General features: G+C 42.6%; 2 protein-coding genes across 6 annotated transcripts in view; both read left to right on the top strand.

Annotated features, from left to right (window-relative positions):
• Nucleotides 1-318: 318 nt before the first annotated feature.
• Nucleotides 319-1,179, top strand: MBD3L1 (methyl-CpG binding domain protein 3 like 1). The gene has a single exon (XM_028527056.2). It carries the CDS (start codon nucleotides 377-379, stop codon nucleotides 959-961), a length of 585 nt encoding a protein of 194 aa, XP_028382857.1. The 5' UTR covers nucleotides 319-376; the 3' UTR covers nucleotides 962-1,179.
• Nucleotides 1,180-15,306: 14,127 nt separating this feature from the next.
• Nucleotides 15,307-26,339, top strand: part of GPAT4 (glycerol-3-phosphate acyltransferase 4) — a 38,088-nt gene continuing 27,055 nt past the window's right edge. The window contains exons 1-2 of one of the 5 annotated variants that reach the window (XM_036011569.1): nucleotides 15,347-15,451; nucleotides 16,932-17,001. The gene's annotated coding sequence lies outside the window, so the exon portion shown is untranslated. Of the gene's footprint in view, nucleotides 15,452-16,810; nucleotides 17,002-26,339 lie in introns of all 5 variants that reach the window. The other 4 variants (XM_028526495.2, XM_028526494.2, XM_028526491.2 and 1 more) reach the window with 4 other exon arrangements.

The raw sequence follows: 26,339 nt of genomic DNA, 5'->3' as shown, positions 1-26,339 counted from the left end.
AACCAAATGAATAGTCACATAACATAGAAGAATGGTAGGATTTTGGACAGAAAAAGACTGGGGACGGTGTATCGTGAGAGAGTACCAAGACTCAATCAGATGCAGTTGAGAGTGACAAGGGCAAAAAGAGACTATAATTATACTCATAAAGGAGAGGACCTTATAAGATGTCGGAGGAGAAATCATCTGGAGTAGGTTCTGGGTTTTGACACAAATATGCTTGATGATGTCGCAGGATGCTGGTCAGAGCTGTCCCCAGAGGGAGGGTGGGAGTACAAGACAGCTCTGAAAGTAATTATCCTAAGAAGTCAGGCTCCATTTATCATGTAGATCCAATTTCACAATTTACTTTTTACAGAGTAAATGGAAAAGAAATATGATGGTCAAGACTTCACAGAGGAAGCATCGTGAGTGGGTAAACCAACCCAAGCCAAAGCCTGATTTAAGCATCTCCATTCCTTTGAGGATGTCCAATTATATACTCAAGAGGCCAGTTACAAAAATCACATCCCACCCAGGCAATGAGGTCAGATACCATCACTGGGAGGAAACCTTGGACAAGCCCCAGCAGCTGTGCTGGCAGAGGAGACTTCAAGGACTCCAGGCCTGCAGCAGCACAGGACAACTGTTAAGTCCCTTCGATCTTCCCAAATCCTTGCAAAAACTTGTGCCTAAGCACACAGGCGAGTCCCTGCCTGGTGTTCTCGCAGGTGGTCCTCATGGCAGCTCCGAGTGCAACCCCACCGGGTCCTCACGTTTGGCAGAGATGATTCCAGGAGCTGGTCTGGGTAACCCACCGCCCCACTGCAAACAATTCCTGGTGACTGAGAAAGATATCAGGAAACAGGAAAGGAGGATGAAGATGGCAAGAGAGAGACTGGCAATAGCGTTGGTCGCAGACAGACTGGCTAGCGAGGCTGAGAAAATGAGGGACCCGGAAGGACATCCTGGAAAACGCTAGGAAAAAAAAGGAAGACGGTACAGATAAAATGGAACACGGCATTTTATTAACATCTCTTTGCAGTGTCCACAATGTTTTCTTGCTTTGAGGTTTTTTTTAAATGTACCAACACTTTCCTTTATTAAACTTCGTGTGACATAGAATATATACACAGTGATCTTTTTGAGTCGAGAGATTCGGTTTCAGGTGAGGAGAGAAAGATCTTTCCTTTTCATGATATACTCTCATTTTTCTTTGCTCTGTGTGTTATTTGTAATTTAAACTCAACAGAGATTTATCAGCCATGGGTTTATTCAGTGTTTTTCTTTCACAGTCACGGAGTAAAACCTACCTAGTCAGAATGGCTATTCTCTTTGTGTAATGTTCCAATAGATTCCAAAATAGTATTTTATTAAAGAACTTTTTTATATCTAATGTTTTTTAAAAATATTTTATTTATTTATTTTTTAGAGAGGGAAGGGAGGGAGACAGAGAGAGAGAGAGAAACATCAATGTGCGGTTGCTGGGGGTTATGGCCTGCAACCCAGGAATGTACCCTGGCTGGGAATCGAACCTTATATCTATGTTTTAAAATAAGATATCTACTTCTAGGTCTTTACTTTTCTGCCCTTTGTTGCATGTTAATTCAGAGCTGTATATAATGAAATGCCAGAGTTTCCTTCATTTTTTAGAAATTTGATTCGTGAAGGTTGACATGCCATTTGGGGTATCATAACATCAAGAGAGACTTCTTCAGCATCGCTGCTCTAACAATCGGCCACTGCTTGTTGGGATTTACTTGTCTGTTTGGCTGATCAAGTTTGTTGTATTATCAAATCCTCTTCACCATAGTACATTTGTGTGACATATCTATCAGCTTCTGACAGTAATGTGTTAAACAATAATACAGTATCTACAGTATTTTTATCTTCCCTAAAAATGAATTATTTTTTGAGGATATGTTTTTATTAAGTTTAAAGAAACAGGAAGGAAGAGAGAGAGAAACATTAATGTGATACATCAATCAGTTGCCCCCCATATGCACCCGGACCAAGAATGGAACCCGCAATATAGGCTTGTGCCCTGACCGGGATGGAACCCACAACCTTTTGGTCCATGGGACGACACTCCGACCAGCTGAGCCACCTGGCCAGGGCTGAATTATTAATTTAATCTTCTCTCCCCTGTTCTCCCATGTGATAACCATCTGCAATTTTAGTTAGAATATTTTTAATATCTTATGTTAAAATTAATACTAATTTAGATACACTAATTTTCTTCTTTTCCTCATTATTACTGTTATATTTTTCTAGGTTTACATTTCTCTTTATTGGTTCTCTTACGGAAGGCCCATGGGAGGTCAGCTCAGAGACTGTTTAAAAGTGTTTTTATCCCTTTCTTTGACAGGTGGTTTGGCTAGGTATTTAAATTAGGTTCTTAGTATTTTTTTCCTTGTTATTTAATATTTCTGAGCCTCTTATTTTTAGCTACAAAATGGGAATAAAGCCCTCAAAGGTGATAAGTATAACTGAGATAATGCACAGAAGGCTTGCCAATCATGTTGCTTAGCAGATATTAAGTAGTCAAAAAGGAAAGCTAATTGTTATCATTATTATAATCTTTAGAGAGAGCATTCTTGGAGAATGACTGAGGGTGCGAAGCTCACACCGCAAATGCGTGAGTGGGTGGCATTATGTCATTTTAATTCTTAGCCCTTGAGTATCTTCATCTGTGGTCTTCCGGGTAGAGATCACTCGGACTACTCCCGCAAACCCAAGCAGCACAGCATAGCCTGCCCCTGCCGGCGAGGCTTTAGGCTGCTTATTGAGGAGCCTTTGCTAGAACCGTCTAGTTGGAGTCAATGCAGAGAAAGAGGGACCAGACCGAATTGTTTTTCCCACAGGTATTTTCCCCCTGCATTTTATTCATCTCTACATCCAAAGCAGACACTGTCTTTATAGCCTCGATGTCACTTGAGGACTCAGGCTTCCTTCTGCTACTCCATCATGGAGGTTAGGAAGACTATGTCTGGAATTCAGGAGGTTCTCCAGTGTGTTTCTTAGTATCACCACGCCCTGTGACTAATGTCAATGGAAAACTACAAAAAACAATCCAGGCAGTATGACTAGTAACCTCTCAGGGCCCCCCAACCAGGCAGAGACCACAAAGTGCAGAGGTGCTGGACGAGGACAAAGGGAACGTGAAACGGCACGTGGAAGAGGTAGCTGCCAATATAGCTATGAAAAGGTGATCAGTGGCAAAAACATATTTGATGGTTATGAGCATTTCTTATTTCTTGTTATGAAAAAGTCTGAGCACCATGTCTACATAGATATATATCATGTAAAAAGTTGAAGTAAGCAAAGACTGCTGAGTGCACTGTTGCTGCAAACGTGGGTCCCTTCTTGTTGACTATTGGGGCATTTCTGGCCACTGGAAACCCAAAGGTACAATAAATGATCCCTCCTGGCCATGTGGCAGGCACAAGATTTATTCACTATTCCTACATGTAGGGTTGGCTCTCAGGAGCCTCACAGTCTGGCAGGAGAAGCCCATCAGACGCCCGTGCCTTCCTCCCGCCCTGGACTGGCCCCAGGGACTGGCACTGCTCTTTCTCTTTGTAAGCAACGTACAGCCTTATCTGTCTTCACTCTCGATAGTCACTCCCCTGGATGGCTGTGCAACGTCAGGAAGCGCCTGGGCTGCCAGGAACCAGGATTTATCCTCCGCTTCTGGCTGTCCTGAAAAGGCTTCCTGGCACAGTCTACCTACTGGGTGTCTGGGTGACATTTGCAACCATCAGAGAAGTGGGAGGTCATTCAGAAGTGCCAAGCAATCCATCTGGCCTTTGCTCGAACAGGATATTTCCTAGAGATAACGTTCGAATGCAGGTGGTAAACCTTTCACTCCTGATCATAAGCTGGGTACTGGGGGTGAACTCAGAGTAGTGTCTGCTTTTTGCCCACACTGATAACATTCAGTATTTTAATTAATACTAATACTCCTCATCCCACCCTCCCCCCACCCCCATAACATACCCACAGCACAAGACTGAGGAAAAAACACAGCCATTCCAGGGGCTATGATCTCTATGGGCTTGGGTTAAGCTGCCCCTACAGGTCTCGTTGGTAACAGCATAACTGAGTGTGTAAGCTGGAGATTGTTTGAGACCATGGACCTCAGAACCACACAGGCCCAGAAGTTACCCTGGGCAGCCAGGGAGAGTGTGGGGTCATTCACTGGCCAGGATCACGATCTCATCCTGGCCACCCAGAGCTCACCCATGATCCATCAGGCCCAGCCAAGGGGGAATGGCCACAATGTACCTGATAGAGAGGCTGGCAGCCTTCTAGGAAATTTCTGCCTTGGAAAACAGTTGTATAAGGGATTTCAGGACTTGTGGAAATTCTAGGTCACAGGGAGCAGTGTTTATGGAACAAGGCCTTGTGGTAGCCTTAAAAGCTGTATCACAAACCATTTCCCTAATAAGAAACAAGCAGGAGAGGAATCCAGAGGTCACGGCCAAGGCTCCCAGGAGGATTCAAGTCTAGGTAAAGGATAATCACTGAGCCATGAGAGGGGCCTGAGGATGGAAAGCCCTGCCTGCCCTCAGTCCATTGGACATTGCTCTTCCTCTGGCCTTGTCCTCTCCACACGCACATGTTGGTCTTTTTGCATTGTTTTCCTGCTTAGTGCTGATGCACTTCCAGAGACTGACCTAGAAAACACCAAGTTCCTAATATCTGGCTGAAAGAAATCTCAACAAGGGAAAGAGAAAATGTTCCCTCCACCTCTAGAGCTGTAAAAAGGCAGCCACAGTCCTGGGGCAGGAAGGGCTCCTGGCAATTGTTATTTTTAGAGACCTCCATTTCTGGGGGTATGTCAATGCCTGGGAAAGTGCCCTCAACCTCTAAATCCCAGGGGCGCTGAGGGGCTGTCTCTGCCCCTTGTCCAGGTTAAGGATGCTGAAATGAACCTGTCCTCTGAGTAGGGCACACTTGGGGCTGTCAAGAGCCAGGGAGGGGGGCTGGCCCTTCTCCCCTCTCCCTTCTCCCATATAGAATGAGCTGATGACCTTGCAAGATGTCTTAATTCCAAGAGGAATGTGAGATTGTGAATTTCATTTCAGTGGGCACAGGAAGTAAAAGAACCATACCACAATGCCGAGAATGTAAAAGAAACAGGATTCTAATATAATTCTCAAATCCAACATTTACTATTGACAACAAATAAAGAGCGCCCCTCCCCAGTACGTAGACACATCAGGGAGATGGGGTACGGTCAACTCCTCCCTCTCGAGCTTCAGGGAACCCTAGGAGGTTCATAATATCCTTCCCAGGAGAGCTGGAAGGAGCTGACCCAATGTACCCCAAGTGTCCCCACTGTGCCCCGTTGCTAAGGAAGGGCTGCACTTGAGCTGGTCTCAGGAGTGGGATCTGCCACTGGTGCTGGGATTTGTATCAGGGACCTGAGAGCTGAACAGAAGAGTCAGGTTATCTTGGGGGCCTCCCCAAGAATCACAGTCTTCCTCCCCACCTTTACTGCACTCTGCTCCAGGCCCTGGGCTGAGAGCACAATCAATGGTACCCCATTCATCCCTGACATGGGAGAGGTCATTTAGCATCACCCATTTCACAGAAGAGGAAGCTGAGTCCCAGAAAGGTGAGGTGAATCACCAGTCACAGGACTGGTAGGTAGTGGAACTGGGATCCCAGCACTGGCTGTCCGACTCCCCAGGCTCTGGGCTCCGGCGAAGAGGGTACACGGAGCTGAGGCCAGAGACCTTCTGGTCCAGCCTTCTCTGATGGCAGGAAGAACCGCTTACCCACAGGTGTGCTTCCTGACTTGGAAGACAGGGCCTGAGTCCAGCTCAGACACAGCCTCCTCAGCTCTGCGGTCAGGCAGCCTTGAGCTTCACCAGCCCAGGGAGCCAGAGAGGCAGCTCACGTGGGGCCTCCATTTGCTCATCACTAAGATGGGTGTGACATCCTGTCTGACTTAGAGAGCTCTGGGACCCCACACACCCAGTTCCCCCTATAGCCTGGAGGATGATGGACCAGCATGGAAACCATGACCCACTCATTCTGGCAGCTCCTCGCCCTCCTGGAGGAGCCCAGCAACAGCCCTAGATGACATGACCAGGGCCCCCTGCCCCCACAAAGTGCCCCAAGTCCCCCACCTGCCCATGTATCAGCTACCTTACTCCTCATGTCAGTTATGACAAGATAGACTGGAATTTTTCAGAGAAACTTTAAGTGAGAAACTAGTCAAACCACATCCTGCCTGTCCCCCCTCCCCTCCTTCCAGGCTCCTGCTCAGCCACTGGTTTGAGTGCTCAGCTTTGTTAATTTTCAGAGCTCTTCCTGGGAGGAGAGGAAAGGAGGAGGAAAAATTGGGGAATACTGTGGGAGGGGTTGAGTGCAATCCCTTCTATTTGAGAACCCAAAAGATCCAAACGGCCTGGTGAGAGCTCTCACTAGTTCCCCTGAGACCTGAGGACTCCGTGAGATTAGGGAGGGGGACTCTCATGTTGTCACCTGAGTCTTCTATTCCCATTTCTACTGAGCGGATCCACTTTGCGGTGTTGGTTTCAGTGTGGCAATGAGATCCATTACAATAAAGGAAACACTTGAAAAAACATTCTGAGTTGACTCAATCCAGGGTCTGACATTCATGGAAACTGATTCCTGAAGCGGAATCACTGGCCTAGGGTCTCAGGGAGGCTCAGAGACCCCACCCACCAGGTCAGTCCCTGTCCCCCAGGATCTGCTGCCTCCTAGGAGGTACCAGCTGACCGAGAGGACAATACCAGCCCTATAGGGGGTTCCTGGTCTACCCTGGTGCTCTGATGTGGAGTCTTACCCACCTGAAAACTTGTCCCCACATATTTTTTAGATGGGGAATCAAGGGGCTCTGCACCTTTAAAAAGTTGAAATTTACCCTGGCTGGTATGGCTCAGTGGATTGAGTGCCAGCCTGTGAACCGAGGGGTCACTGGTTCAATTCCCAGTCAGGGCCCATGCCTGGGTTGCAGGCAAGGTTCCCAGTTGAGGGCCCACAAGAGGCAACTGCACACTGATGTTTCTCTCCCTCCCTTCCCCATCTCTAAAAATAAAGAAATAAAATTTTTTAAAAATAAAATGAAAGGTTGAAATTAGAGGGAATTTAGATGTCATCCACTGGCATGAAACCTCCCAAAGGTCTCCTATTATACGTACCCATCAGAATTCTAAATGTGCATTCCGTTTGAACTAACGGTCCTCATTCTAAATATCTGTCATAGAGAAGTTCTCACAAATATGACAGAAGAAGCCAAACACGCCTGCTTCCAGAGCCAGTATGAACACAGGGCACCTTCGTTATCAATAAGGGATGTTGTTGAAGCCGCCCCTGTTTCCTCCCACTCCCTGTCCAGACCTGTAGTGCTGACTCTATTAAGGGATGGTCATGAATAGGGTGGGCATTCCCCACTGGGTATGCTGCCAGGGCTGGGGCTTGTTCTCTGAAATTAAAGCTGGTAGGAATCAGTAGAAAACATGAGTAGCCAGCTATGAAGGGGGCTTTACCCCTGGAATGTGTTGTAATGTAGTTATAAACAGGCTTTCTGAAATCTCATCCATGAGCCCCTGGCAAAAAAAATGCAACTCAAGTCAGGGCCTACCACTGGGGAGGGAAAGATCTAGAAGACCTTGTGGGTCAGGTCTCACAGTGATAGTGGACCTGGAATCTAGACTTTTTAAAAAAGATTTTATTTATTTATTTTTAGACAGAGGAGAAGGGAAGGAGAAAGAGAGGGAGAGAAACATCAATGTGTGGTTGCCTCTCATGTGCCCCCTACTGGGATCTGGCCTGCAACCCAGGCATGTGCCCTGACTGGGAATCAAACTGGCAACCCTTTGGTTCTCAGGCCAGCACTCAGTCCACTGAGCCACACCAACCAGGGCTAGGCTTTTGTATTTCATTCATTTTTAGAGAGAGACATCAATTTGTTGTTCTACTTACTTATACCTTCTTTGGTTGATTCTTCAATGTGTCCTGACCAGGGATAGAACGTATAACCTTGGTGTATTGGGATGACACTCTAACCAACAAAGCTACTCAATTGGTACACATACAACCACAGAGCTAGCTAACAGGTTTGAAAAGGATGCTGTTCATTAGTCATCTTTGAATTTCACATTTGTGTCTCATTGCCTACAGTACACTTTAAAGTAATATTTAATATTTTTATAAAGCCTCATTTTGTAACTACCACACTGTGTTTACAGCCCTTTTTGTTACAATTGTTAATTTTGGAAACATACACATGTACTGTGTGCCACAGCTATAATCCTGTAATTCCTTTTTTTGTTTGTTTGATTTACTTGTAATCATCTCAAAAAGACAAAAGTGTCCCAGGATTCCTTTGGCCTCTAAAACATCCAGGCTAAAATAAACTGGTCTAATTTATGACATTATTTCCTGTCTGGTGTTGGGAACTGCCCTGCCTGGTATCAGAAGCTGTAACCCCCTCCAAGGATAAGGCTGAGGGAACAACCTTGGAACCATAAACCACCAAGGAGACAAGCTTATCTCCCTGGCAGGAGCACTGCTTCTGCTACTTCATCCGTAACTGGCCCCCAATGCTTGGTAGGTTAGCCAATGATGGGTAAGATTCCCCAAGGGGGGACTATCTAAGACAGGCACAATCACGTGGGAGGCCCCCAAGGAAGGACTTTGGGGGCTACAGCAAAAGGGGGTGATGGACCCTCGCCCCTCAGCTTTGACATAGCCTGAGTCCTCATTGTCTGCAAGAAAATCTCCTAATCCCTTGGCTGCCTTACTTCCCTTGCTCCACCTAAGCCTGAAACAATGACAGGGTGGTGCAGCCCTGTACTGGAAAGGGCGGGTTCCCCAGGTGATCAGGCCTAAGAAAGAATATGTAAAATCCTGTGAAACCTGCTTTGTTTAGAATGCTCTCAGTTGAATGATAAGGGTCCAGGGAAGAAGTAAGTTTGTTCCTTAAAGTTTTTTACATCTCTTTGACCCTGACTCAAAATAGGCCCTCAGAGTTCCTTGTTCTCTGTTGTTTGATCCATACTTCCGGGCAATGATTAATGAGCTTTACCTGAATTCCTGTGTAAACAAACCCAGTAAAAGCCATTGAAGAAAAGGCTCTTGGTCCTTCTCCTGTGAGAGATTGGCCGCCTTTCCTCCCCAAGCAGATCATGTCTTGGTAGACTTATTCTCATCCCTGGTGGCCAGGGGGACCCTGTGGGTGGAGCCCCCTGCCCCCCACAGTCTGGGTAATGTTTTCATTCAGTGAGCTCTGATAAATATCATTGTTTGCTCTTTAGAACACTTTTATTAATTTTCCCACACACCCCATATATTGGTCTACCAAACCTCATGCATTAAGTATTAGTTCATTAGTGCATAGTTTTATTGAACACACATAATTTGTTGTTTCTAGTGGTCATTATGAGTTTTCACTCACTCAACAAACATTTATTGAGCCACCGCTATATGCCAGACATTACATTAATGACTGGCAATAGAAAGATAAATAAAACAAAACAGTCCAGTGAGGGGAGCCAAACAAACAAATAGGTTATCCCTAAAAATAAATAATGCTAGAGACACACAGAGTGTTAGGGAGACATGGACAATAAGCCCCTAAGGGGAGATCAGAGAAAACTTCCTGATGGAGTTAAGCCCTGAAGTGAATATTTGCTAAAAATTACAGTGTGTAAGTCAGATGGATCAAGACAAGTACCATATGACTTCACTCACATGCAGAATATATATATATATATATATATATATATATATATATCTCAAAACAAAAGCACACTCACAGGTGCAGACAACAGATTGGTGGTCATCAGAGGAGTAGATGGGGTGGATGAAATGGGTAAAGAGAGTCAGCTGTTGGTGACAGATGGAAACTGCAGTGTATACAGATGTCAAATTACAATGCTGTACACCTGAAACTTATATAGTGTGAAACCAATGTTACTTCAACAACAACAACAAAAAAGAAATTTCATTTTGGTTAGCTTAAGTGGCCTTTTTAATATACGTGATTTCCACTGTAGATTGTGAATTACTATTAAAGTAGTTAGAAGTTCACCTTTTCTTTCCCTGAGAATCCGAGGAAGGTGGAAGTGAATTTTAGAAAATGGAGATCTGTGCAAGGAGAAATAGTTTACCTCACTTTGGGATATGTATCCAACAGAACTGAATGCAGGGTCTCAGATATGTGTACATTCACATTCATAGCAGTATTGTTTACCATAGACAAAAGGCAGAAGGGACTCAAATGCCCATCAAGGATGGATGGATAAAGAAAATGTGGTATATGCATGTAATGGAACATTATTCAGCCTTAAAAAGGAAGGAAATTCTGATACATGCTACATCTCGGGATGAACCTAAAGGACATTATGCTAAGTAAAATAAGCCAGTCACAAAAAGACAAATATTGCATGATTTCACTCATAAAGGATATGACCATAAGTATGAGTATCTACCACATTTTGCCATGTATAATGTGCACCCATGTTTTTGGCCCAAACTTTCAGGGGAAAAAACTCTTTTGTTTTAATTTTTTACTTCAATTATGTATTTATTTATACTTAGATGCTTGTTTTTTTTGTATTATAAAGGAACTGTAGCATTTATTTTCAAACATATGGTACAAGAAATTTAATGTAACAAATAATTACAAAATGCATTTATATATAGAATTAGTACTACCCATGTATAATGCACACCCTTATTTTTCCCTCAGAAATTTGGGCAAAAAAGTACACATTATACATAACAAAATATGTAGTAGTCAAACTCATAAAAACTGAAAGTAAGAACAGTGGTTTCCTGGGGTTGGAAGGAGGGGGAATGGAGAGTTTTTACTAAATGAGTATAGTTTTACTTTCCGAGATGAAAAATTTCTGGAGATTGGTTGCAAAACAATGTGAATATGCTTAACTGTACACCTAGAAATCAGTAGGATGGTAAATTTTATGTGCACTTTACCACAATTTTAAAATGTAATTAGCACACCTTTGGTTAAGTTAGCTTTTTTTCTCTTGGTGCTTGGAAATGAGCATTGGTGTGGCTGGTTGTGTAGTAAACAATTGTGGATTTACCTCTTAATGACTGTCAAAGCCTTTGCACATGTGAAAGGTGACTGTGGAAGGGAAAGAAGGTATACAGCACACTATGGTAATACTCTACTGGGGGAGGAGTATCTTACAAAAGGAGAATCTTCACAGGTTAAAAGCACTGTGTGCCATGTGCACAGCAAACACAGTGATTGCAGAGGCCCACTTTGGGAAATGAGCTCAAAGTAAAAATGGGATGGGGATTGTTAGACCTCTCACTGAGACCTTAAATACTGTGATCCCCTTGTTTGAATGGGCTATCCTACAGCAGGTTAAAAAAATATTTGCATAGTTTTTTTTGTAGTACAAGAGTATTTTCGTTCTAGAGTATGAAAAGACCTTAAAAAATAATCTAAAGAGAGTCCAAATTCACAGTAAAAAGGACATGAGCCCGGTCATGCTATAGACATTAGGCCTTCTCTGTAGACAAACCTGCTTTGTGCCTAACTTTTCAAGCATTACTTGTTCATATTATCTTTCCCATTTGTATTACTTGTGCCTAGAAACAAATATGACAGAAATCTGCCCTGATCATTGACCTCTGCAATCAAAACTTTGAAGCCTAAGGAAACTGTATCAAGCCAGTTCTTTTTTTAATTAAATATATTTTATTGATTATGCTATTACAGTTGTCCCACTTTCCCCCTTTATTCCCCTCTGCTCTGCACGCCCCCTCCCACCCACATTTCCCTGCTTAGTTCATATCCATGGGTCATACATATAAGTTCTTTGGCTCTACATTTCCTATATTATTCTAAACTTCCCCCTGTCTATTTTCTATCTACCATTTATGCTACTTATTCTCTGTACCTCCCCACCTCTCTACCCCTCCCACTCCCCCACTGATAACCCCCCTTGTGATCTCCATTTCTGTGATTCTGTTCTTGTTCTAGTTGTTTGCTTACTTTATTTTTGCTTTTGTTTTAGGTGTAGTTGTTAATAGCTGTGAGTTTGTTGTCATTTTACTATTCATATTTTTGATCTTCTTTTTCTTAGGTAAGTCCCTTTAATATTTCATATAGTAAGGGTGATGATGAACTCCTTTAACTTGACCTTATCTGAGGAGCATTTTATCTGACCTTCCCTTCTAAATGCAAGCTTTGCTGGATAGAGTAATCTTGGGTGTAGGTCCTTGCCTTTCATGACTTGGAGTACTTCTTTCCAGCCACTTCTTGCCTGCAAGATTTCTTTTGAGAAATCAGCTGGCAGTCTGAGGGGTACTCCTTTGTAGGTAGCTGTCTCCTTTTCTTTTGCTGCTTTTAAGATTCTCTACTTATCTTTAATCTTAGGTAATGTCATTATGATGTGCCTTGGTGTGTTCCTTTTTGGGTCCAACTTCTTTGGGACTCTCTGAGCTTCCTGGACTTCCTGGAAGTCTGTTTCCTTTTCCAGATTGGGGAAGTTCTCCTTCATTATTTGTTCAAATAAGTTTGCAATTTCTTGGTCTTCCTCTTCTCCTTCTGGTACCCCTATGATTCAGCATTTAAAGAAGTCCTGAATGTTCCTAAGCCTCTCATTTTTTTGAATTCTTGTTCCTTCGTTCCATTCTGGTTGAATGTTTCTTTTTTCCTTCTGGTCTAAACCATTGATTTGAATCCCAGTTTCCTTTTTGTCACTGTTGGTTCCCTGTGCATTTTCCTTTATTTCACTTTGCATAGCCTTTACTTTTTCCTCTATTTTGTGACCATATTTTCCCCATTCTGTGAGCATCCTGATTACCAGTATTTTGAACTGTGTATCTGATAGGTTGGCTAGCTCTTCGTGGCTTAGTTGTATTTTTTCTGAAACTTTGATCTGTTCTTTCATTTGTTCTTTTTTCTTTTTTTAATTTTATTTTAATCATTGTTCAAATACAGTTTTCTCCTTTTTTTACTCCCAGTCCAGCCCCCCCCCCCACTGTTCTTTTTTTTTCTCTCACCTTGCCTGTTACATAGTAAGGGGCAGAGCCTTAGTGTTCACCAGGGCGGGGCAACCTAGGTCACGTGGGGTTGTGATGCTGTATGTGAGGAGGGGTCTGAGAGGGGACAGTGCCATTTGCTCCACTCTCTGCTGGTTTTCAGTCACTTTCCCCACTACCCACAATCAAATTGGGCCCTTCTGGTGCTGATTCCTGGTTGGGTAGGTTTGTGTACATTCTAGGACCCTGTGGGTCTCTCCAATGAACTCTCCTGTGAGGCTGGGAGTTTCTCCCTCTGTCTCAACCCCCCACAGGTGTTTTCAATCAGAGGCTTTGTGGCTTTATGTCCCTGTGCTGGAGCCCTGGGTTGTGTGGTCTAGCTCTCTCCCCAGTTGTTCCTCCCGGTTTACCTGCGTGTGAAAGTGGGACCACCCAGTCTTCAATACGTCACCTTGCTAGAGTCCTTTCCACCCCGCTGCCTATTTCCACCCCTCCTGCTGGTCTGAATGAATGTGTCTTCTTTAATTCCTTGGTCGTCGGACTTCCATACAGTTCATTTTTCTGTCAGTTCTGGTTGTTTTCTCTTTTTAAATTTGTTGTTGTCTTTCTTTTGGTTGTGCGAGGAGGCACAGTGTGACTAACTATGCTTCCATCTTGGCCACAAGTCAAGTGAGTTCTTGTTGGTTTTCTCTTTAGAGGGAAGTTTGATTGACTTCCTGCGCTAAAGAAGTTTAGAAAATGTACCAGTAGTGAATGTTTGCATACTGTCTCTCGCACATGCGCGCACACGCGTGTGTGTGTGTGTGTGTGTATCCAGTAACTCAGTCCACTACTTCACTGGGCAAAGAATCAATCAACGCTATTTTTGTTGAGTCTCTAACATGCGTGAAATATTTTTTTAATATTAAAATTATTATATACAAAGAACTATACTCAGTGGTAAAGACTGTGGAAAATGTAGACATGAATACACAGGAGAGCAGAGCAGATGGTGGATTACTTGCAAGTTTTGACTGGTTCTGGAGGAGAAAAAGTCAGATATAAGAATGTGAAGAGTATTTAAGATGGTGGTGGCCATGTTTAAAACCCTCTCCCTGGCTTTGGGAAGGACACAAAGATGTATGACGTCCAGTTTCTTCTTAATCTAGTTGTGGACATACATTCATTATTTAACTTTGTATCATTGAGAAGCTGGCAAAAATGGCTATCTAACGAGGGCTTCATGAAGTTTTGTTAAATCAATTGAAAAATGATTGAGTTCTGGAATATGTGGTAAATTCCAAATAGGTGTGACAACAGTTAGTGTCAGGATGAGTGGTCCAGTGTCCTGGAGCACTCATCAAACTTATAGCCAGACTTTGAGGTCCAAGAATGTGATGGACTTTACCCTCAAGATTTATTATCAGATTATTTAGCATGGAATAACAATATGACAAGAGTATGTAGAACAAACAGGGTGGGAGGGAGGGAGAGCTTGGTACTGGAGGCAAAAAACATCTTTTAAGAACAGGAAGAAAGGCTAATCTTTTTAAGTGAGACCGATTTTAGGGGAGATGATAAGATTGGGTTAGGCATTTGGATCTGAAGAGTTGGTGAGAAATTCACCAGCAAACTCCAGAGGCACCAAGCTAGATTTCAGTAGAGAGAACAGTTCCAAATTTAGGGAGACCTTGGAAGGGTGCAGCAGCGAGGGATCTTGTATACCAACCCCTTGAACTCCCTGGCTTCACTAGTAAGGCAGATGAGACTCAGCAATGATGGGGTGGCGGTGGTGGTGGTAATGATGGTGATGGCATCCAACATTTCTTGAGAGTGCCAGACCGTGAGCTAAGTTTTTTACACACGACACTGTATCTCACACGATGATGACAAGGTAATTTAGCGACTCAAGCCTCCTCTCGTTAATCAGGGCTGATAACACCCTCACCAGAATTTATACTACAGAACCTTGGGGAAGCAGCCAGTACTCGGGCCCTGGTGTAGCTCTAAAACGTGGAGCCCCCTATTTAGAAAGCGCTCTGCTTATCACAGCAGGAATTACGGGGCACACCCACAATGAGGGGCAGGCAACCAGGGCCTAGGGGGTACAGTCCCAAACTGGGTAGCACCTGGCTACCCCGGGCAACAGTCTCTCACGCGCTAGGGGGCGACTCGACGGCCCTGGGGTGCACCCACCCGTGGCAGATGACTCGGCACTGCCCCCACCCCCAGCCCCGTCCCACCCAACCCCAAGAAAGCCCTGCCCCAAAAAGCCCCTGACCGATACGGCCAGGCGCGCGCACCAGCGTGAGGGTGAGGGGCGTGAGATTAGACGGTGAGAGGGTGGGGATGAACGCGAGGGGTCACGTCAAACGGCGTAGACAAAGGGCGGGCGCGCGCACGTCCTTACGCACGCCTCGGCAGGCAGCGGCAGGCCCCGGCAGGAGGGACCGGCGCCGCAGGGATTTGGAGTCTCGGATCCTCGAGGTTGGTGAGTATGACCCAGCCGGCTCCCTCCTGAAGGTCACTGGCCTCAAGGGAGCCGACAGTGGAGCGTGGGATTCGGGGCAGGTGCCCTGCGAGGGCCCTGCGATCTTGGGATGCGGTGCCCGCGCCACCGTCGGGAGACACCATTGCCGCTTCGTGGGGTTGCCTGGCCGGTCGCAGCGTTCCGCCCCCTGTGCCGCAGTGGAACAGTCCGCGCCCCTTCCGCGCCTCCGCGCAGGCAGCCAGGCCCCCGGAGCGGCGTGGCGTCCCCCTCCCGGGCTCTCGGGCTCTCCCGGCCCCATCTGGCCCTTTGAGGTGGAGTCCGCAGTCCAAGTGAATCCCGGGCCCACCCGTGCTCCCTCCCCCAGCGCTGAGGAGTGCAGCTAGTGAGGCTGAAGAGGGCGTTAGACATCACGAGAACATGCCTTCGCCCACACTTTCTTCTCCTGTGTTCTTCGGCTTCCCTGGGATGTGTGTTCTCCCTTGTTCTCCTAGGAGCCCCAGTTTTCCTTTTTTTACCCCCCAAATCCCTTGCCTTCCTGTTTTGACTTGACACCCTGCGTGGCATCCTCCTACCAGAGGGTCTTGTTTATTTCCTCACTTTCTGTTCCACCTTCTCGGTTGAAAAGTTAGGGAACATGGACCATCCGAAACCTAATAGCTCTGTGGAAGTGAGTTCCATATTACATGTATTAGTGCCTGGCGCTGCCCATGCCCTCCGTGCCATTGATAACCTTGAGATCAGTTGAACAGTTTTCTTTCTGGTTCCTTTTCCTTCATTTTGGCTGGATTTTGAGTAGCTCTGCTTAGTTTCATGTCTTGTAGATTCTATCTCAACCCAAGGGAAATGGTGTGAAAAGCAATTATCCTTCTGCCAAAGACTGTAGAAAAGAATCCTCTAATAATGCCAGTTCGGTATTCTTTTCTCACTTTTGACAGATCTTTCCAGCTTGGTAGTATGGAGAATTTCAGATATACAGCAGTAGATAGAATGAATAGTGAATCATCAGGTATACATCATCCAGCCTCAACGCTCACGGTGTGGCTAAGCCAGTCCTGTCCATGTCCCCATCCATTCCCCGCTCCCCTATATCTCTGGGATAAATCCTTGATGTCAAAAGTAGCTTGAGATTCAAAATAAAAATCTTGCTATCAAATCAAGTCATAAAGTACTTTTATTGGGACACAGTCTACTATTATAAGTCCTTCAGCTAAGAAACACATAGAGCATTGAAGGAGGACTAGAAAAGGGTATGTAAAATGATCAAGCTGCTGGGGGCAGGTGAAAACAAAGTCTTTGAGATCTGGATGAGAACTTCCAGGTCATCTTGTCTAACTTTTTCATTTTTGGTGAGCCCTCAAGGTCCAGAGAGGCTCAGTGACTTGGCCAGCTCTACAGGGATTAAGAAGATGCACTGAGGCTGGGGAGACATCTCCCAACTCCACGCTCCCTTTTTCCACTGTACCATACTGCTTGCCTTTAGGTCGTCTTCAGGAAAGAGAAATGTGTGGAAGGTCTGTGACTGAAAGTTCTCACAGTGAAGGATTGGACGGGTAAATATGAAAAACGTTTCCACCAAACTCTGAAATACTATAACTAGGGGCTATGCCTTAAGTTATTTCTTAAACTACATTTGGAGCAAATGTCTGATCATATTTTTTTTTGGAAACATGAGAAAATTGTAACCCTAGAGCTAGAATACCAGACCGAGAATAAGAACAAGCTTTTAAAAGATTTAGATACTATTTACAACTATTGAATAGTTGTGAAGGGAAACCAGAATTCTTTGGAGTATACCCCAGAGGTTTTGCTTTTGATAGCAGGAAGAACAGTAGCACTCTCCCATAAAACACTCTTGCCATTAACAGATGAGAATCCTGGGGTGGATCAATCAAGGGTTAGGCTTTTTTTTTTTTTCCTTCTCTCCTTTTTAACAAAACCATGGTATACATTTCTTAGCACACTTACGCAATTAAATTTATCCAGAGAAATACAGGTAAATTCAGTATTTATTCTTGTGTCTCAGTTTTCTTACCCTTAATACAGGGATATTCTACCTCCAAGGAATGCTGAGACCAAAGGAATATTTGTATACAGAGCTCTTTGAGTTCAGTTTCTATAACATGACATGATTGTTTATAAAGTTTTTTCATGGCAGACTTTTGTGAGTTGATGATCGAAGTAACAGTAGTTATCACACACATCTAGTTTACAGCAGTAGCACTGAAATAGCAGCAATCTGGGTATCTTGGACAGTCATCACCCCGGAAGACAAAGGGGTGGGGGGAGATTGTTGTGTGGTTGTTTTGTGTTTATGGCATTTATGTGTTTTGTGTTTATGGAAAGAGTGCTGTGGTTAGTCTATCAGGATTCTAGCCTAGCTTGCTGTTTTTGCTAAAGAAAACCATTTCTCTCATCTTTATGCACATCACAAATGGTTACCTGTTATTTGAAAAATATCATACTTTCTGGAGATAGAAGCTGGAGATTTAAGGTCGAACTGTACTGCAGAATTGTCTCTTCAAGTAAAAGAGCCCCATCGTGGTATGTCATTTACATCTTCCTGTTTCATTATGCTTAAGGGGAGGACTTGACCAAATATCATCAATTCCATGTGTCACTATGTCACACAGTAATGCTTGCTAGAGCATGATGAATGCTTTGTAAGAGCACAGAATTTTAGAGTTAGGAAAGTTACAAGGTATTGGAGTGTTTCCTAGCTCCTTTAAGGTACTCTTTCTCTTTTAAAACACATACACATGTATATGCACATGCCACATAATCACTTGCCTGTCTCCATTTCAGGGGGTTCTTTTTAAATTTTGTCTTGTATAATAGTTGTTAGTGTGTTTGAACTGTGCCTCTAAGCTCAAGATTACACTAATAGAATAATGCTTTGTAAAAAGTAGGAGCATAATACATTTTTGTTGACTTTTTGAATGAAAAACAAAAACTGATGAGGAAACTTAAATCTAGGGAAGCTGAATGACTCATAGATCAGAAGTAACAGCTATGGCTCAAGCCGAAGACAGCTCCTGAGTTCCAGGTGGAAATCTCTTCCATTGTACCATTTCAATCACACTTTGGAGGCATGGGGAGGGAAAAAGATATTATATGTGTATATATTTTTCTTACCAGTTGGAGGTATATTATTTTCAGGGTCTGCTTTGAAAGTATTTGATCAGTGCTAGACAGTAGAAATATAAGCCAAGTATAAAATAATAGCCACTTTTAAAAAAGGTAAAAAGAAACTGTTGAAAACAGTCTTAAGAATACACAATACAATATACAGATAATATTTTTTAAAAATACATTTTATTGATCCAAAATTATCCAGACTATCACTTCAATATGTATACATTATTAATGAAGACTTTACATTCATTTTTTTCATCCTAAGTTGTTGAAAATCCAGGGTGCACTTTACAGCACATTGCATTTCAGACTAGCCACATTTCAAGTGCTCAGGAATCACATGTGGTTAGTGGCTGCCATGTTGGACAGCACAAAATCACTGTCAGCTGCACAGAAAGAGTGAGTGTTTTATGTTGCTGACATTCAGTTCTGAGGTTAGAGTTGTGGTTGTGGTCATTGGTTTTTTTCTTTCATGTTCTAGTGATTTTTCTTTGCACAATTAGGATTGTTTCAAGTTTGTGGTGAGTTGAACAAAGAAATCTGTTTCATAAATTTTGTGCCTTAGTGACAAAATGCTCTCTCTCTCTCTTTTTTTTTTTGTGGAAGTAGTGTCCTCATTACTTTGCATCTTAACCATTTTTAAGTACAGTTCTGTAGTATTGCTTTTTCATTTTAAATAAGACTGCTTAGTCATTGGGGGAAGAAGCTTGACTTTTAAAAAAATGGCTAGTAACAAAATTTAATCTAAAAAAGGCAAAAGATTTGAACAGTTCACAAAGAAGATGTACAGATGGAAAATTAGCATCTGAAAAGATGCCCAATATCATTGATCATTAAGGAAATGCAAATTAAAACTATGCGATACCACCTCACATCCATTAGTATGTCTAAAATGAAAATACTGATTTTGTCTAGTGTTGGTGAAGTTGTAGAACTTTCATGCACTGCCAGTGAGAACACAAAATGGTACATCTAGTTTAGAAAGCAGTTGGCAGTCTCATAAAAATCTAAACATGCACCTACCTTAGTCTCAGTCATTCCACTCCTTGGTATTTACCCGAGGAAATGAAAGCATATTCCATACAAGGCCTTGTAGATAGCAGCTTTATTTGTAACAGTCCCAAGCTGGAACAGCCCAGATGTCCGTCAGTAGGTGAATGGATAAGCATTGTGGTATATCCATACAATAGAATACAGCTCAGCAATGAAAAGGAATGAACTATTGACACATGCAGCAACTCGAATGATTCTTAGAATAATTATGCTGAGTGAAATAAAAAAAAGAAAGATTTTTAAAGAAAAAAGGGCCAGGAAGTTGCTCCCAATTACATATATACAGTATTCAACTGTAAAAGCAAAACTCTGAAGTTGAGCTGTCAGAGCAGTGTTCAGGTTTGGTAATGAAATGTCTTGGGCCTTACAGCATCAGCAAATTGATTGTTCTTTCTTAAACTGATGGCCCGGAATAATCAAAATATCCTATATTCTTTGTCCTTTTTTTTCCTTTCCAGCTTTTGAAGATTTATGTTGCTTTGGGGTGAACTTGGTACCATGTTACTTATTACCCAGTGCAACTCAAATTAGGCCTTTCCAGGTGAGGGTTATGTCAGAGTGACCTTAGTTAAGATCAGGACCCTGAAACTGACCATATTCCTGTTTTTTCCTACTGAGTTGAGTTATCCTTTAGGCTAGCCTGGCTTAGTCTTAAACCGTTTATTTTATCCAATATCGATGTAGCGTATGTCCGTATTCTTGGTTTTTCATCACTTCAGCTCCACGTTACCCTAGTAGATCCAAGTGCTGCCCTATCTCCTTAGAAACACACTTTTCCTCTTCAGCAGCAGCAGCAGCATATTCAAGAAAATTTCTTGTACTCCACTACTCTGATACTCTTGATGTTAAATATACCACCACACATATTTCCGTTGTGTTTGTCTACACGTTTGTTTGTTAACCATCACATCAGAATTGGGGCATTCAGTGGGTGTGTCCTCACAGTACACTAGGAAAAATGGGTGGCTGTCCTCTGAAGTGTAACCTACCCCAAAGCAAATTAGAGGTCAGCCTGCACAGCAGATCTGAGTTCTAGTTCTGCCTCTGTTACTGGCAAATTCTTTAAATTGTTCCAGTTATTTAACCCTTCCAAGGTTCAGTTATTTGAGCCATAAAAAAGAGGTTGGACTAGATTCTTAATAGTTGACTAATAAAGTTGCAGTTTATTATTTTAATATTATTGCCTCCAGCTTTGTAGTGATGATTACTTAGTAGTAACTTGTGCTTATTGAGTACTTTGTGTCAGGCACTATACGGATCAGTTGATATGCATTCTCTTCAGTCCTCACAGCAATACCACAGGATACGTATTTCCATTTTACCAATGAGAAAACTGAAGCATGGAAAGTTGATTTATTTTCCTGAGGTCACACAGCTAGCAAGTAATGGAGGCTGGTTTTAAATATAGCTTGTCTGATTCCCTGTATGTAGAGCCATCTTGCTTTACTGCTTCTCTGACATTTTGCTATTTTAAGTAAAGATACACCCCAAAACCTTGGGTTGGAAAGGAATATTAAAACATCTAGTCTGACCACCATAATGTATCCACCACCCTGCAGAATCTGTATATAGGTGAATATCTTCCTGAAGAGTCTATTCTTTTTTGACCAAGTTATCTGAGAGCCTTTTTTTTTTAACATCAAGGTACAATTCACACTATATAATACACCCATTTAAAATCTACAATTCAGATTTTTATTATAGTCACAGATACATGTAACCATCGCCACAGTCAATTTTGGAATATTTTCATTAATTCAAAAAGAAACCTCATAGCTATCACTCCCTTCTCTATTTACCTATTCTCCCCAGCCCTGAGTAACCACCAATCTACCTTCTGTCTCTAATTTAAATTCATATTGTACAAGCACATAATATGTGGTCTTTTGTGACTGGCTTCTTTCACTTAATGTGATATTTTTAAGGTTTATCCATATTGTAGTAATTATTGATACTTCATTCCTTTTTATGGCCAAATAATATTCCATTTGTCCATGTAAGAACATAAAAACCTACTCAAGCAAATTTCTTATACTCCACTATTCCCCTTAATTTTATTATAATTGAGTCAAACAAAGGATACTCCTGGAAGCAAGACCTCAACAGACTGAGAAAAATGCTTCAGACAGTAAAATTTTGCAGTTTCTTTTATGCTTTTGAGATTAAGAAGGGCAGTAAAATAGATTACAGGAAAGAAAGCAAGACAGGGCTCAGATTATGGGATAGTTAAGAATGTGTTCTCTTGAAGGGGGTATTTCCAAGATGTGTTAACTTAGATGCACTGAAACTATAGACAGAGCTTGCTTAAGGCAAAGATAAGCCTTTTACAAAAGGTGTATGCCTGAGCTGGCCAGGTGGCTCACTTCGTTGGAGGTAGTCCGGAAACTGGAAAAAGTCAGTGTTTGTGCTGCCTGTCACTGCCAAAACCAGTAAGTAGAGACTAGGATTGAATCTTTATGGGCGTTATATTCAGATGCTGGTGATCTGAGAAGAAGGCAGGTTATGTGCCCTAAAAACCACCTCACCAACCTTTTTATAAGAAGAAAAGGGTAGGTAAGGGGTTTGGAAAAAAAAGGTTAATCAGATTAAGAGTTACAGTCCTGCAGTGGTGATTTTCCTAGTATTTCTTTATCTACTGATCAACCTTCTTTATCTGCGTCACTGGGCCTGGAACACATTTGGCTCAGATACTATCTTGAAGGCTTGCAGACCCCTGGGCTACAAAGGTTGAATTTCTTGTTGACTTTCTAGAGTCAAGTAGGTCATGCATTCTAGTTCCTAGAATAACAGCTTTCCACATGCATTAATCACTTAAGCCTGTCAACTATAAAGTTAAAATCTTTAACTCTTGAATTTCCCTATTAGTCCCATACACCAAAAGGTTGCAGGTTCAGTTCCCAGTCAGGGCACATACGTACGCTGCTGGTCACTTCCTAGTTGCAGGAGGCAACTGATAGATGTTTCTCACATCAGTGTTTGTTTCTCTCGTGCTCTCCCTCCCCCCTTCTCCTCTTTTCTCCCTTCCCCCATTCCCATATCCTTGGGTGAGGATTAAAAAATAGTAAAGTTATATCCTGGGGCATGACTACTCACCATGACCGGCCTAGTGAGGACAAGATCAGATCACCTTTTGAGGTTACTTTCCATAGAACCCCTTTTTTCACCCACACCTTGTATGGTTAAGACACATTTTGTTCATTCAGTTGATGGACATATGGGTTGTTTCTGCCTTTTGACAATTCTGAATAATGAGACATTGGCACAATTTTTTTGTGTGGACAATTTTTTTTTTTCTCTCCCTCTTAAATATATACCTAGGAGAGGAAACTGTTGGGTCATATATGGTACTATGTTTAACCATTTGAGGAGCTACCAGACTTTTCTAAGGTGGTTGTACCATCATACATTGCCACCAGTGTGAGAGGGTTAGATTCTTAATAAGCTAAAGTGTGCGCTCCTGTAACTGCCAACCATGATACCAGTTCCCTAGCTTCAGGGTGCCCCAAGCAAATCTGCTTTTTCTAGACAGCCAGCTTGATCTTCTGAGTGCGCCATCATACTAATTGGCTTCTGCCAGTCCTGTGATGTAGTTAGATCTCCTCACCAACTCTCTTACAAATGAACTTCATTTGCTTATGTTCTCTTTTTTAAGTTAGAGAACTAGATACATTGTGTTACTTACTTAAGGGTAATTGTAATCAAAGATAGATAGTAAGTTGTTTTCTCAGTGTCCAGTTGTTTGCTGAGTTAGCTGGTAAAAACGCTTAACCCGGCAGTTTGCAACTCTGGCTATCCTTATAACCACCCAAGTCTCTGAAAAAGAAATTTAGGTCCTACCCCTAGAGACTCTGATTTGCTTCATCTGGGCTGAGACCTAGGTGAGCCAAATGTGCACCCTGGGTAGAGAGTCAGTGCAGCCGATAGTGGCCATGGGTCGTCCGAGGGCCCACACTGCTCACATCCCAGCCATCTGGGCATCAATATCTGTTTTATTGACTTGGAATTACTGTGACACCCTGGCTGGTGTGCCTTAGTAGATTGAGTGCTGACCTGTGAACCAAAGGGTCACTGGTTTGATTCCTAGTCAGGGCACATACCTGGGTTGCAGGCCAGGTACACGGTAGGGGGCACTCAAGAGGCCACCATATATTGATGTTTTTCTCCTTTCTTTCCCCTTCCTAAAAATAAATCTCTTTTTAAAAAATTACTGTGACAGTCTTAGCCTTTGTTGGAGCACTCACCCAGGTGCTGTCTTTAAGCATGAAACATTTTTCCTGATGCCTGCAGAAGTCTTGTTTCCCTTCAGTGTGGTTTGGTGGTATCAGCTGTGGCTGTTTGGCCTCTCTGTCGGGCCACACGCAGTTCTTGAATGGGATCAGCACCATCCAGCCATTTTAGGGGATTATAAGTACCTTTAGGCGGGCAGAAGTTGAAACCAGTCTCTCATTAGTGTAATGTTATGGCTTCTTGGGAAATACCTTCAAATGACCCTCCTTCCTAGTAGCAGGAGCTTAGAACAGTAATAGTAATAGTTAATATGTTTTGAACATCTGCTTTGCTCTAGGCACTGTAAAAGTGCTTTCCTTTGTTATCTTGCAATCTTTTGAACATTACATTTAGTAGGTCTTGTTGAGCAGATGCTTAAAGAGATTAATTTACCCAAAGTCACACTACTAGTTAAGTGATAAAGTCAGAATTCAAACGCTGTTGTGTTTTTTTAATGTTTTGAACCACGAGACTACTACCTTTTCAAAATGATAAATATAAATTTAAAGATACCAAAAAGGTAAGTAGTGACCTCTCCCTTCCACTCCTAGAGATGGCTGCTGCAGCCAGTCACTTGTCTGTCTTTCCAGACAGTATCTCTGAATACATACGAACTGCACTCCCTCACGATTGGTATTTACTGTGGACATGGTTCTGCATCTAAGTGGGAGATTGTTTCTTAATGCATATGTATACGTGTGTCTTGTTTTTAACAGATGAATAGTATTCTGTTGTATCCTCTGCTAATGGACATTAATACTGCTTTTGGTACTACAAACAATGCTTCAGTCAGTAACCTTGCACAGATACCATTTTGCACATGCTTCCATACAGGGTTTCTCATCTTCAGCACCATTGACATTGAGGGCTGAGTAAATCTTTTTTTTTTAATTGTTCATTCATTCATTTGTTTATTTTGGAGTGATGGGAAAGGAGGAAGAAACATCAATGTCAACGGTTGCCTCTCAGATGCTCCCCAACCAGGGACCAAACCCGCAACCCAGGTGTGATGCCCAACCGAGTGAATGGTGAGGGCAAGGGGCTGATAATTCTTCGCTGTCGGAGCTGGCCCGTACACGACACGGTGTTTGGCACTACCAGATGTTCCACGAGGAGTGAAAAAACCAGCCCTGGTTGAGAACCACTGTTCTAATTTATCTTTAGAATAAATTTTTAGAAGTAGAATTGCTGCAACTAAGGTTATGTATGTGCCTTTAAAATTTTGATGGTGATTGCTAAATTCTTCCCTGTAAAGATTGTACCATTTTACATTCTAACCAGCAGTAATTGATATCTTCTCATTTTTGCCGATACTGTTTATAAAATATTTTTTCCTGCCTTCTTACAGTAGTTTTAATTCATATTTCTGTACTTTACAGATAACCTTTTTATTGAACACTTGGTTCTTGCTAGGCACGTAGTATTTCTTGGCTTGTGTGTTTTGTGACATACTTTGAAATGATTTCCTCTCCATCTAGCCCTCTTAAAGTTTGGTACCAAGAACTGAAGACAGTACTCTGGGTTTCTTCTGATCATACTGAAACGGTAACCCACGCCATTTATTCAGACGCCATATGTGACAGACATTCTGCTTCGTATGCTTTAAAAATGCATTATTCCTGTATATAAGCTAAGTGATAAAATGCCAGATCTTTCTCGTTTTGAGTTGGTGCGTGGCATCTCTCTGGACATAGTTTAGTAGTCATGGTCTCTTGAGGTAGAATGTGTCACAGAAAGCTAACTGAAAAGAAGTATTTGGTTCTGCAGTTAGAATCATAATTGTCCAGCCTTGTGATCTGGTCAGAATTGGTTTAGATTCCCCAATTTAAATGTGTAAGTTCCCTCTGTAATTTTTTCCAGGACTCTCTTCCTTATTAATCATCATTGTATGAAATTATGACTTCATGCACGCTTATTTGCTTAATACTTGTCTCTAGGTATACTTGTTCTTCACTAAGTATCTAACCCTAACTTAATGTGTGGCACACAGTATGTGCCCAGCAAACACTCTGTTAAATGCATGAACTGGTCAGTCTGAAAACTGAGGTACACAGAATTACCCAGAGGGTTGAAGACCTTAGCAGTGGGCCCTATCACATCTCTAGAGTAAAGCTATCTTCCGCCCTAAGAGGGTCAGAACTAGCTGGTTCTTAAGTTTTTCTCTGGACCATTTGGGCTGTTGGGGGAACTTTGGTCCAAATGACTCATTGAGTTTGGCCACAAGCTACAGAAGAGAATGAGTACATATTCTTTGGGGATATTGGTTAATGTCTTCCTTTGCCTCATGCTTAAGGAATCATAGTTATATTTACTTGGGACAAAGTGAAATTCTTTCCTAAATGAGCAGTTATCGAGAAATTGTGGTGTGATTGAGTTCTGATATGAGCAACTTTCTGATATATCCAGAGATCAAAGACTGTGTTAGGGGGGCTTTAAG

Source organism: Phyllostomus discolor, chromosome 11 (assembly GCF_004126475.2).
Source record: "Phyllostomus discolor isolate MPI-MPIP mPhyDis1 chromosome 11, mPhyDis1.pri.v3, whole genome shotgun sequence".
In the NCBI taxonomy this organism is placed as follows: Eukaryota; Metazoa; Chordata; class Mammalia; order Chiroptera; family Phyllostomidae; genus Phyllostomus; species Phyllostomus discolor.
This window is presented reverse-complemented; position numbering and strand designations above follow the sequence as displayed.